We start from the raw sequence: 13121 nt of genomic DNA on the forward strand, positions 1-13121 counted from the left end.
ATATTGAACGGGACTAGTGACGTTTGGGATATGTTGGGTTAGAGACCGGAAAATCAGTTAGCGTTAGAACATTCCAGGGTAACGACGTGTTTAGTGACAGAGACTTCTACTGTGGCCTTTTATCATAATAAATATATATTAACTTGTTCATCATCGTTGACTACATCTCTTCACCTGTTACAATCGATGTGCCAGTTCTTGTTTGTGTTGTTGGTCAACTACACGTAATACACCCGAACAATTACACCCAAACGATTGCAGAGTAATTGGTTGACTTCAAGACAGCCTGAACTAGCAACATCACACAACTCACTCTGTCTGTCTGTCTGTCTGTTACAAAGCTTCTATCAACTCACTCTGTCTGTCTGTTACAAAGCTTCTATCAACTCACTTTGTCTGTCTGTTACAAAGCTTCTATCAACTCACTTTGTCTGTCTGTTACAAAGCTTCTATCAACTCACTCTGTCTGTCTGTCTGTTATAAAGCTTCTATCAACTCTGTCTTTTACAAAGCTTCTATCAACTCTGTCTGTCTGTCTGTTACAAAGCTTCTATCAACTATGTCTGTCTGTCTGTTACAAAACTTCTATCAACTCACTCTGTCTGTCTGTCTGTCTGTTACAAAGCTTCTATCAACTCTGTCTGTCTGTCTGTCTGTTACAAAGCTTCTATCAACTCACTCTGTCTGTCTGTTTCAAAGCTTTTATCAACTCACTTTGTCTGTCTGTCTGTCTGTTACAAAGCTTCTATCAACTAACTCTGTCTGTCTGTTACAAAGCTTCTATCAACTCACTTTGTCTGTCTGTCTGTTACAAAGCTTCTATCAACTCACTCTGTCTGTCTGTCTGTCTGTTACAAAGCTTCTATCAACTCACTCTGTCTTTCTGTTACAAAGCTTCTATCAACTAACTCTGTCTGTCTGTCTGTCTGTTACAAAGCTTCTATCAACTCTGTCTGTCTGTCTGTCTGTTACAAAGCTTCTATCAACTCACTCTGTCTTTCTGTTACAAAGCTTCTATCAACTCACACTCTGTCTGTCTGTCTGTCTGTTACAAAGCTTCTATCAACTCTGTCTGTCTGTCTGTTACAAAGCTTCTATCAACTCACTCTGTCTTTCTGTTACAAAGCTTCTATCAACTAACTCTGTCTGTCTGTCTGTTTCAAAGCTTTTATCAACTCACTCTGTCTGTCTGTCTGTCTGTTACAAAGCTTCTATCAACTCACTCTGTCTGTCTGTTACAAAGCTTCTATCAACTCACTTTGTCTGTCTGTTACAAAGCTTCTATCAACTCACTTTGTCTGTCTGTTACAAAGCTTCTATCAACTCACTCTGTCTGTCTGTCTGTTATAAAGCTTCTATCAACTCTGTCTTTTACAAAGCTTCTATCAACTCTGTCTGTCTGTCTGTTACAAAGCTTCTATCAACTCACTCTGTCTGTCTGTTACAAAGCTTCTATCAACTCACTCTGTCTGTCTGTCTGTCTGTTACAAAGCATCTATCAACTCACTCTGTCTGTCTGTTACAAAGCTTCTATCAACTCACTCTGTCTGTCTGTTACAAAGCTTCTATCAACTCACTCTGTCTGTCTGTCTGTTACAAAGCTTCTATCAACTCACTCTGTCTGTCTGTTACAAAGCTTCTATCAACTCACTTTGTCTGTCTGTCTGTTACAAAGCTTCTATCAACTCACTCTGTCTGTCTGTCTGTCTGTTACAAAGCTTCTATCAACTCACTCTGTCTGTCTGTTACAAAGCTTCTATCAACTCACTTTGTCTGTCTGTTACAAAGCTTCTATCAACTCACTTTGTCTGTCTGTTACAAAGCTTCTATCAACTCACTCTGTCTGTCTGTCTGTTATAAAGCTTCTATCAACTCTGTCTTTTACAAAGCTTCTATCAACTCTGTCTGTCTGTCTGTTACAAAGCTTCTATCAACTATGTCTGTCTGTCTGTTACAAAGCTTCTATCAACTCACTCTGTCTGTCTGTCTGTCTGTTACAAAGCTTCTATCAACTCTGTCTGTCTGTCTGTCTGTTACAAAGCTTCTATCAACTCACTCTGTCTTTCTGTTACAAAGCTTCTATCAACTAACTCTGTCTGTCTGTCTGTTTCAAAGCTTTTATCAACTCACTCTGTCTGTCTGTCTGTCTGTTACAAAGCTTCTATCAACTCACTCTGTCTGTCTGTTACAAAGCTTCTATCAACTCACTTTGTCTGTCTGTTACAAAGCTTCTATCAACTCACTCTGTCTGTCTGTCTGTTATAAAGCTTCTATCAACTCTGTCTTTTACAAAGCTTCTATCAACTCTGTCTGTCTGTCTGTCTGTTACAAAGCTTCTATCAACTCACTCTGTCTTTCTGTTACAAAGCTTCTATCAACTAACTCTGTCTGTCTGTCTGTCTGTTACAAAGCTTCTATCAACTCTGTCTGTCTGTCTGTCTGTTACAAAGCTTCTATCAACTCACTCTGTCTTTCTGTTACAAAGCTTCTATCAACTCACACTCTGTCTGTCTGTCTGTTACAAAGCTTCTATCAACTCTGTCTGTCTGTCTGTTACAAAGCTTCTATCAACTCACTCTGTCTTTCTGTTACAAAGCTTCTATCAACTAACTCTGTCTGTCTGTCTGTTTCAAAGCTTTTATCAACTCACTTTGTCTGTTTGTCTGTTACAAAGCTTCTATCAACTCTGTCTGTCTGTCTGTCTGTTACAAAGCTTCTATCAACTAACTCTGTCTGTCTATCTGTTTCAAAGCTTTTAGCAACTCTGTCTGTCTGGTACAAAGTTTGTATACGTTATTTCACCAACACCCATTCTAGGATCAAGTTGAAACTTAACTCAATTATTCATTGTTATAGATAAGGCATGAATCAATTTAAAAAATTAACCAATTAGTTAATTAATTACTTTTAATTAATTATTTTGTTTGATGCCAACAAAGAAAATAAATTCTTCAATATTCACTGATATGGCTGAATATGTATTATTTCGTCCCCTTTTATAATTGATATTGTTGAAACGTTAAACAATAACTTTTATACCAAACAAAATATGCATTAATTTAAAAAAAAAAACAACAATCAGTCATATAATTATTGGTAATTCATTATTTTGTTTAATAATAATAGATGTAAATTAGAAGTGCGGAGTTCTTCCCCTTAGATAAGCTTTGTTGTTGTTTTTTTAAGGATTTTTAATATTTTGATTTTTATTAGCCTCCAATGTAGGAAAATGTCCAATATAATGAGGACTTTTATCTCTGTATCTCAGTAATACTGTATGTAATTGGAAATGTCGATTAGGTCTCTACATCTCTGAACACATGTACACAATTTTTAATGTATAACCTTTATTCTATGACTTTCATTCATGTGTTTATGGTTGTACTTCGTTTGTTCATCCAATCAATTGTCTTCATTTCAGAACCCCGTGTTACGTATCAATAGATTTTCGGACAAGGCCAGCTTAAAAAATTACATTACATTGAATAACTTCCCTTACCTGACTGGAGTGACGAACACATATGAAGCAATCAGAGTTGTCAGAGAAAGTAGTGACTTTAGAAGGGTAACTATTTCAACTTAGCCCTATTAAAATACTGTTAGGATCTTCTCTACTAGGTTTTCTGTAAACACTGGTAAACAACACAGCACAACTAACACAAGAAATTGACAACAAGAGTTTCAAGTAACAATGTGGCGGTTTAATGACAAATACATCAACAGCCAATAAAACACTATTGGCGTCGCTAACTTCAAATGCTTTAACACAATAGAACTGCCTACTAAACATAACAAATCTCTCTGGCTCGTACAGCCACATTCTCGTGGACTCAATTCTATCGCACAGTCCTTGTGCCTTGCTGTCCTGAACTCAACTGTCCTTTTTTTTTACACACGGTCTCTCGGATTGCGTATAGAGGATTTCTTCTCCTTTAGTCGTGGCAGAAAATGCATTAACTAAACTTATTAATTCTGAATAGCCAGGCTTTGACACATTTTTTTGCTTAAAAATTATTTTAATACTGTCTCGTGGTTTAGAAAATATAATTAAGAGTTAGCCCATGTAAAAAAGCCTGGTCTTGACGATATAGTTTGCTAAACATTTCATTTCTGTTCATTTATTTGTAATCGTCGAGAATATTTCCATGTAGTAGACAGAATGACTTGCCATTGGTTTCAATGTTGCCATTTTATCTTTAATATAATCTAAATGATTGTGTTTCTCTTGTATCCTATTTTACAAACTATTTCTGTAGAATATAACCAAAGTGATTGTAGTCCTTACCGATGGCGGTTCAAGTAGTCCTGGACAGACGTACCTAGAATCTAATCTGGCACGTAAACAAGGCTTTTATCTCTTTGTGGTTGGACTAGGCATTTACTCAGACTTATCCGAGTGGAATTCAATAGCAGACGACCCAGACAGAGATTTCGTTTTTAACGGAACTAACTTCGAATTTACAAATTTTCTTAAAGATGATCTAGCAAGACGCGCGTGCAGATTGCCACCCAAACCAATATTGCCAGGTATATTTTTATAGATTTAGCTACGTTATGACTTTCGAATGTACGATTTTTAAAATTTGTTTCTATTATTATTATTATTATTATTATTATGTTAGAAAAGAACGAGTATTCATTCTCTGGCGAAGCTAGGGTCGAGTTTCGTTAAAGGGAAACAAATTTCATCGTAGTCCCTTTATCAGTTTCCACTGAGGAATTTTCTGGTGATGTGGCAGGTCTGCAGAAGTACCGCCCTCTGACAGGCAACTAGAATGTTCCTAGGAATGATAAAGGGCCTTGAATGTATCTGTGAGGTCATTTGTTATTATCACCTCGGTTGATATAACAATGGGGTATATTATTGTTTTAGATAATTTCCATAAACGCTTAATCTCCAAGCCTATGTTCCCATATTTTCGTTGTTTTTCCAGCTCAGTTTTTTGTGTGTGACAAGGCCTTCAGTTTCAGGGTAGAGATGACCTGCTTTGAGCCATGCTAAGGAAGCAACCTTGTCAATGTTGTCCCCATTTTCCGTGGAGTGTTTTTTCTTCCCATTGGCGAATCTCATGCCCTACGTGATCCAAACCGACATTAACATCACTATTGTTTAGGTTCAGAGGGGTTGCATCGGAGTCGTATTTCCGTAGGAAGGAAACTAGTTCATTATTGGAGGCGTGAAATTTTGATTGTATTTTTGAAACTTGCGTCTAACACAGTTTGAATATGTTCTGCAATCCACGGCCTCCATCCTTCCTGGACAGGTATAACCTTATGGTGGAAGACTTGGGGTGTAAACATCGAAATTTGGTTAATAATTTCCTCGTGAGCCTGTCAAGTTCATGTAGGTCGGTGTCAGTCCATTTGTTAAGCAAAAAGAGCACTGGGACGGCCCAGCTGTTTATTGTAGTGATGAGGTTACTTCCAGACAGTTTTGTGTTGAGAATGTTATTTACTCTCTGCTTGTATTTGCTTGTATTTGACAAGAAAGTCCTCTTTTAATTTTGTATGGTTTATCGTACCATTCTGGTTTATTCCAAGATATTTATAAAGGGAGGCAGAGTTCAGTTCTTCGATGCCTTCAAATGCAATGCCCTTGCCCTTTTTTTTCTTTTGCTTATGACACCACACTTATCCCAGCCAAAAGACATGCAGATATCGTCACTAAAGTGTTTTACCGTTTTAATTAAGGTGTGTTACTTTTGCTCGTTCTCTGCATATAGCTTTAAATCATCCATGTATAACAGGTGAGACACAGACTTTCTGCATTTAATGTCAACCCTAAAACAGTTATTATTAGTATTATGCAAATGCTTGTTTTTCATGTAAATATTTCTTTACTAAGTCAGTTGGGTGTAATTTAAGTTCACATATCGCACAGCTACATGCAGTGCTTTTTTTGTGACGGTACGCACCGGTACGGCGTACCTGCACCTTTTTCAATGTGGGGAAAAATTATTACTTTTCTTGTATTTTAACGTCTATTATTAATATATTAGTAGTTAAAAGTTAGGCAATCCATCGCTGAGTACCGGCACTTATTTTTTATTTTTTTTACAAAAAAAAAGCACTGGCTACATGTGGCATTTTACGTCTCGAGAGACGATCTTTTCCCTTTGCAACTTCTTGTGTGACTAAAGAGGTTAATCCTTGATACACAGCTGCGCTTGCAGGTTGAGCATATGTAATCACTAGGCGCCGTTGCATTTTCACCCTTCTTTCTGCTTCTGTTGTGTATGACATCTGCAATCCGAGATCCTTCCTTTATGCTCTCTCTCCATGTGGATTTATCCAGTGCCACCTCTTCCCAGCTGCTAGTGTCGATTTTGAAGACTTTCATGTCGCGTTTGCATACATCCGTATAACGTAAAAGTGGGCGACGAGCGGCTCTCCTGCCTTCTATTAGATCGTCATACAGAATGTCTTGTGGAAGTCGACCTACTGGCATTCTACGAACGGGGCCAAGCCAGCCAAGGCGTCTGCTGCTGATAACTGGCTACATGTATAATCAAATAATTTAATGTTTACATCAGTCCAAAATACATTGTTATTTTAATACTAACACGTAAACAATGTGTACGAGAACTAGCACTAAACATCCACAATTCCTGGAAGAACTCATTTATTAACAAAGTCTTAGTGAAACAAAAGAATTTGAAAAAAAAATATACGTACGTCTTGGTAATAACTTAATCTTTCAATTCCATTTCTATTAAGTGTCTTGTCCCATACTTTTGCATACCGGTTACTTAGTAGACAATTTTTTTTTAAAGTCTGTAGAAAAAAAATTTCATCTTCGTTCAAAGAAATTCACCAGCCAAAGTTGGCAAGCAGCACCATTCTGAGTCCTCTCCACTGTGCTGAACTATTGTTGTAGAACTTGAACAAAAAAATGTCTTTAATGTTTAATATCACATTTTTTCTTGTTGTGGTATGCTGGAAAAGCTTGAAACAAAATCACATTTTAAATGAATAAATAACATTATAATAGTAATTAGAAATGTGGATAAATCTTCCTACTTGAGTAACTGAAGTTAATGTAAAAGTAGCTTGCTTTGTTTTTCACATTAACCTCAAACCACTGTTTGTTGTTGTGGTCAGCTGCATGTCTGATCAACTATTCAGTCAATGTTACATGTTACATGTTATTTGATACCAGAATGTCAGCTGCATGTCTGATCAACTATTCAGTCAATGTTACATGTTACATGTTATTTGATACCAGAATGTCAGCTGCATGTCTGATCAACTATTCAGTCAATGTTACATGTTACATGTTATTTGATACCAGAATGTCAGCTAAACGATTTTGCCACGACCGACTTATACTTTGTTTCGGGATCCTACTCGGCCTTGAACTCTGCTTATCAATACGCCACTGCGTTTGGCGATCAAGTCAGGGGCAGACAACCATCTCTTCGTGTCAACTACTTCTTTCAGAACTGCAGAGTTCTAGACACTTCCATTGGCAGGGTGGAGGAGGACTGCCCAAGGTGAGTGTAGAATTTAATGTATTAAGAATCCCTGCCTACTTGTTGTCGACGGTCGTTGACTTGTAGCACCAGACTGCTGGTAGACAACTGTAGGCGTATTATATTTTAATTTACAAAACTTGAAAAAAGTTAAATAAACTTCTTTTGTGAGCAAAACTAAATAGATCTTTTAATATCACCTCCCGGATGTAACTTCCGATAAAATAAAATAAAAGGAAGTAGACGGTAGTAATAATATAAAATGGTCTTTTGAATAAAATCTAACGTCATACAATAGCACGTCTTTTCACTCTGGCATCTTGGAATCGCCTAGCATATCAAAGACAGCTTACAACATTGCCACTTATCTTGCATCATTCACACTGCATAGTCACCAACCAATTGCGAACTGCTTCTCATTGTCACCATAAAAAAACACACACACACACCATAACATTACTGCAGAACTGCAGATTTTTTTTTTACTTGTAATTTTGTAAGTGTATTGAATATTTCTTATAAATTTATTTTTCAAAAATGAGATACATTATTTTTGTTTAGAAACATACCAACCAGGCAAACACCAGTGTATAGTCTAGTAAGTGAACTGTTGGTTGAAGCAAGGCAAGATAGAGATGATAGATTCAGTGTTAGACAAGTTGCAGTCATCATTCTGGACGATGCTGCTGCTCAATCCTTTAGGTAAGTCCCTAACATAGATCAGTCAAAAAGTAAACCATACTTGGTTCTTTTCATTTTCTTGTCATATTATTATTTGCAAGCTACATCTGATCCGTGCAACTTTCTCGTCTGGGTCATCATTATCAGCAAAGAACATTTGTGGACCTCGACTTGGCTCGACGTAATTGTACGCTAACCGACGCTAGGAAGAACCAGTTAGACACTGGAAGGACTAACATCTAAATCTACGTAGCTAGTTTCTGATTATTTGATCTGCTGAAATTCGCATTCAAGATTTAACTGCAGCTGGATCTTAACTCACATTCATAAGAAACTTTAATCTGTAAGTTTGAACTGTTCGCGATAGTCAAGACACTTGTTTACTAAGCAAATACATCGTCTGAGAAAAATTAAGTATCGTAAAAGCAATTTATCATCAAAAAGAAGTCTGTCAAAGTCTCATTAAGATACCTCGATACCTCACCTTCCCAGCGGAAAGCCTCATCTAAATTTCTACAGGGTGGCCGATGGAGTCACCTTTGTTTTTATTGACTTGTATGCAGAGTTCCAGACACACGAGTGTGGTATATCCTACTGCCACACTGCTGTATGCAGAGTTCCAGACACACGAGTGTGGTATATCCTACTGCCACACTGCTGTATGCAGAGTTCCAGACACACGAGTGTGGTATATCCTACTGCCACACTGCTGTATGCAGAGTTCCAGACACACGGGGAGTGTGGTATATCCTACTGCCACACTGCGTGAGCATCGTGACTTCCACCTGTATTTTTATTCAACTGGAGAGAGTTGGACTTAGCCGTTATTTGATGTCTCTCGAGACTTCCACCACCAGCTTGTCTCAGTATAGACTATTGAACTGTGTATAAGTTAGCACCTTGAAGCCATAAGACAGCATCAGCGTATTCGTCGAAGAGGTACCGGAACCGTGAAATCATACCAGAGGACGTGGAACCAGACCAGAGGACCCTTGGATCCGTGAAACCAGACCAGTGGACCTTTGGAACAGTATCGTTCGTATTCAATGTAGTTATTATACAGACACTAACCAAACATAACCAACAAGAACACATTTAATGACTGCTGCTTGATTTAAACTTCAAATGTTTAATTCACAAAAAGGCCCAGTCCTATGTTACTCAGTCTACGGTAATGAAAACACGTCTTGCTCTAAGCAGTATCAAAGTAGAGACATCCTTTAGTTCTGTCTCCTAGCTAATCCACTTAATATTGTTTAAGCTGGTTAATAATTAAACATTGATGGAACATGGGACTATAATGAATAAACTTTTTTTTGCACCTTGAATTAGAAATTGACCGGCTTCGCCCACTACCCCCAGGACGTCCCGCTGTCCTGGAGAATACCTCGCGCCCCACTCACCCCTTGCAGTTTGAGAAACGCCAAAGTTAAAATGTAAATGTTCAGGTGAGGGCAAAGTTCAGTGATGGTAACATATCAAGCTTGAAAGTTATTAATAGCAGGGTCGGATTTATGTAAGTGGAGGCCCCGAATTTTGTGTGGAGACTGCTATAACTTGTTCTAAAGTGTTACTAAACATTCACTTATGAATGAAAAGCATGCGATATTTTAGAAGAAAGAAAGAGAGAACTTATGGATGGTAGGATCATAACGCACTACGTCAATCCAGAGCTGCCTATTTATATTACTCGTATTTTGCCAACTATTGTCGGTAAAAAATGCAAAAGAAAAATTAAAAAGTAAAAGTTTCTGACTCGTCGAAATTTGAATGTATTTTTTTTTTCTATTTTGGGGCTCCTCTCTTGTGCCTTTCATTAAATCCGGTCCTGCTGAACATAAAAATATAAACAAATATAAAAGCTTGGCTAGTTATTTAACAATTTTTTAAAAAACTTTATGATGATACGGTCAGGTGGGCCTAGCTCTAAAGACTTACCTTCCCTTGTATCTTTATTATCTCTCAGACTAGCATTTACATATATCTGCTCATGTGAAACAAGTACATACATTCTCTCGATAAAATGTCCATAACTATTTTTACAGAAGTTCACAATTAGACGAGTTACAGAATGATGGTATTATTGTTATTCTGGTGGATCTGACTACAAGACAATCAATAAGTAACTTGAGAAACCAACTCCGTGACCGAGACGACTACGTCAGACCTATCGGTCTAGAACCCATTGCAAGGAACATGATAGAACGCACGTGCATTGGTGAGTGCTGCAGTTAATAATATATTCCATATAGAGCAAACCATTGCAAGGAACATGATAGAACGCACGTGCATTGGTGAGTGCTGCAGTTAATAATATATTCCATATAGAGCAAACCATTGCAAGGAACATGATAGAACGCACGTGCATTGGTGAGTGCTGCAGTTAATAATATATTCCATATAGAGCAAACCATTACAAGGAACATGATAGAACGCACGTGCATTGGTGAGTGCTGTAGTTAAGGAAATGTTCCATACAGAGCAACCCAGTCTATACATTATTTTGTGAGGTCTACATTGATGGTCACAGGTAAAAGAATTTGTAATCACCGGACATTGCATCGTTTAATCAACTTACTTTAGGTGTGTACACCATCTCCGATCCATGACCCGCCTCCTTTATGAGCATCCAGGTAAAAAAAAAAAGGTGAAATCTAATTTAATGCACATTAATGTGAATGCCATGTTTCGTTTGTTTTATTTATTTATTTTTTGAGCATGCTATCGCGTACTGACGCGTACAGTGTGTCAATTAAACGGGTTCAATATCAAAACAAAAGAAAATAATAGTTAGATCTATATACTTGACTTGAAAAGTGTTAATCTTAGCATGACACTGCAGAATAATTAGATCATTTTATTTCTTCTCGTTCACATCCGGATAAGGGAAGGTAACTACTATGCTACAACCATAGACATAAATAAATATAGACTGGCCGATTAAAGAGTTTTATGAAACGAAAATGTGTGACCTGCAATTTTGTTTTCTTTATTATACAGCATTTATGAGCAGTATAAAAGTTAAGTATTCATATCTATTTTGGCCATAACCTATATAAGTATTACATGATTTTCACTAGTGTTTTTTTTAAATCTCTAAGAATGAAGATCATGCAATTTTTCATAATTCGGAAATCCGAATACAATAGATATACATGTTTTCAAGTTACATGAAGTTACTTCCTTCGGCCAGTCTATATTTATTTATGTCTATGGCTACAACTTTAACTGGCTCAGACCTCCTGCGAGGTGAAAGAGGACTTAAAAGCCAGACTAATTGAAACAACACTGACAATGATATAGGGCCGACCATACTTTAATGCCAAATTAGAAGTAGTGTAAGACTTGTAGGAGCCTGTAGGCCAGTGATCTAGCTGCTGTGTTTTATAACTTAATTTTGAAAGTCTATTCTTGTTACTTTTGAAGTTGCACATTGATAGACATTAAAAAAATACTAAATAAAGGGTCACCACGGTCACGTAGAGGCAGTAATAACAAACTAGTTAATAGGTAGGCTATAAGACTATTTATGAAAACTTTAATTTTTGTTTCTCCGAATGAATACATTAAATTAAAAAAAAAACTGACTATAAATAGAAACAAAAAGTTAAAATTTATTATCTTCACCTATCCTTTAGTTTGTTGGAACGTTGGGGCACCACACAAGATCTGTTGACCGTCTTTCTCCATTCCTCTCTGTTTTTTGCCTTGGATAGAATCTCTTTCGATGACAGGCCTGTCCATTCTTTTATGTTGTCTTCCAATAGCTTTATCTGTCTGCCTCTTATTCTTTTTCTCTGGTACTGTTTCCTGAAGGAAGGTCTTTGAAAGCAATGAGGACTTTGTGAGTTGACCATAGATTTTAGTTTCGTGGGTTAAACCTTTGTTTTTCCAGATTATTTTGAGTTTTGCAAGTGCTGCTGTGGACTGTGCAAATCTGGCCAGTGTTCAGGTTTGGTTCCTTCATCTGAGGTATTTCAAACTACAGACACTTGTCAGCTTTTTGCCTACATTATTGTTGTCCCTTTTAAAGCCCTAATGGCGATTGGTCATAATTTTGTGTTTTTTCGGCATTGATTTGCATGCCATCTGCTTCGGAAGTCTTGCCTAAGCACATCACCAAGTCAGCTAACTATTCTTCAGTCCCTGCCGGAACATCTATGTCATCAGCGAGGCGCAAGCTAGTAATTCTCCTCCTTCAATGCTTACAGTACCGTCACAGCATTCGAGGGCATCTTCCATTCTCCTTTCAACGAATATATTGAAAAGAGTTGGTGAAACTAGACAGCCTTGTCTCTCCCCAACTTTGGTCTTAAACCAGTCCCGATGTTTTTGTAGAAGTACACCGCGCAGGTGGCCTCCTTGTTGAGGTTCTGGATTACATTTATTGTTTTCTGTTGTCACCCAGAGTGCCCCATTCCATACTCTGTCGACATGACATGACATGAAAAAGATTCTGTTGATGTTGAAAGTATTTCTCGCAGAGTATCCTGACTTTTTGGATTTGTTCGGATGTGCTGCGACCTGTTCTTCTGATATAATTTAGTCTGCTATCTGTTTTAGCCTGTTTAATATAATCTTTAACAGGAATTTGCTGGGCTTATGAGGCTGATGGTGCGGTAGTTCTCACAGAGTTGTAAATTGTCTTTCTTTGAATAGTGATGATGAGTGATTGGGTCCAAGGCTTGGGCAATTCACATGATTGTCAGATCTTGTTCCAAATCTTCAAGAGTGCGTTTATATTTATTATACAATGAAAAAAACAACAACAATAATACGCTTCAACAACAAGTACATTGAACACATAGATCTAGACCTAAACCTGCGACGACCAAACGAGTTTATTTTAGCCGGCCCAGGATAGAGACATCCATTATTCAATCCAAGGAAGGCAGAACATTGAAAACATAGATCTAGATCTTTTGGAGATTTTCATACTCGGCGGAAAACCAATCAGTAGCCAGCTAT

At 37.4% G+C, this 13121-nt stretch overlaps 1 protein-coding gene across 2 annotated transcripts in view; it reads left to right on the plus strand.

The window, feature by feature from the left end:
* The window catches only part of LOC106072458 (collagen alpha-1(XXI) chain), a 28482-nt gene that overhangs the window by 14134 nt on the left and 1227 nt on the right, over positions 1-13121 (plus strand). For both annotated transcript variants that reach the window (XM_056013323.1, XM_056013330.1), the window contains 5 exons: positions 3422-3565; positions 4257-4527; positions 7292-7493; positions 8034-8174; positions 10199-10371. In XM_056013323.1, the coding sequence (XP_055869298.1) occupies positions 3422-3565; positions 4257-4527; positions 7292-7493; positions 8034-8174; positions 10199-10371 (931 nt within the window). The remainder of the gene's footprint in view (positions 1-3421; positions 3566-4256; positions 4528-7291; positions 7494-8033; positions 8175-10198; positions 10372-13121) is intronic.

The sequence above is a fragment of the Biomphalaria glabrata genome, chromosome 1 (genome assembly GCF_947242115.1).
Source record: "Biomphalaria glabrata chromosome 1, xgBioGlab47.1, whole genome shotgun sequence".
NCBI lineage: Eukaryota > Metazoa > Mollusca > Gastropoda > Planorbidae > Biomphalaria > Biomphalaria glabrata.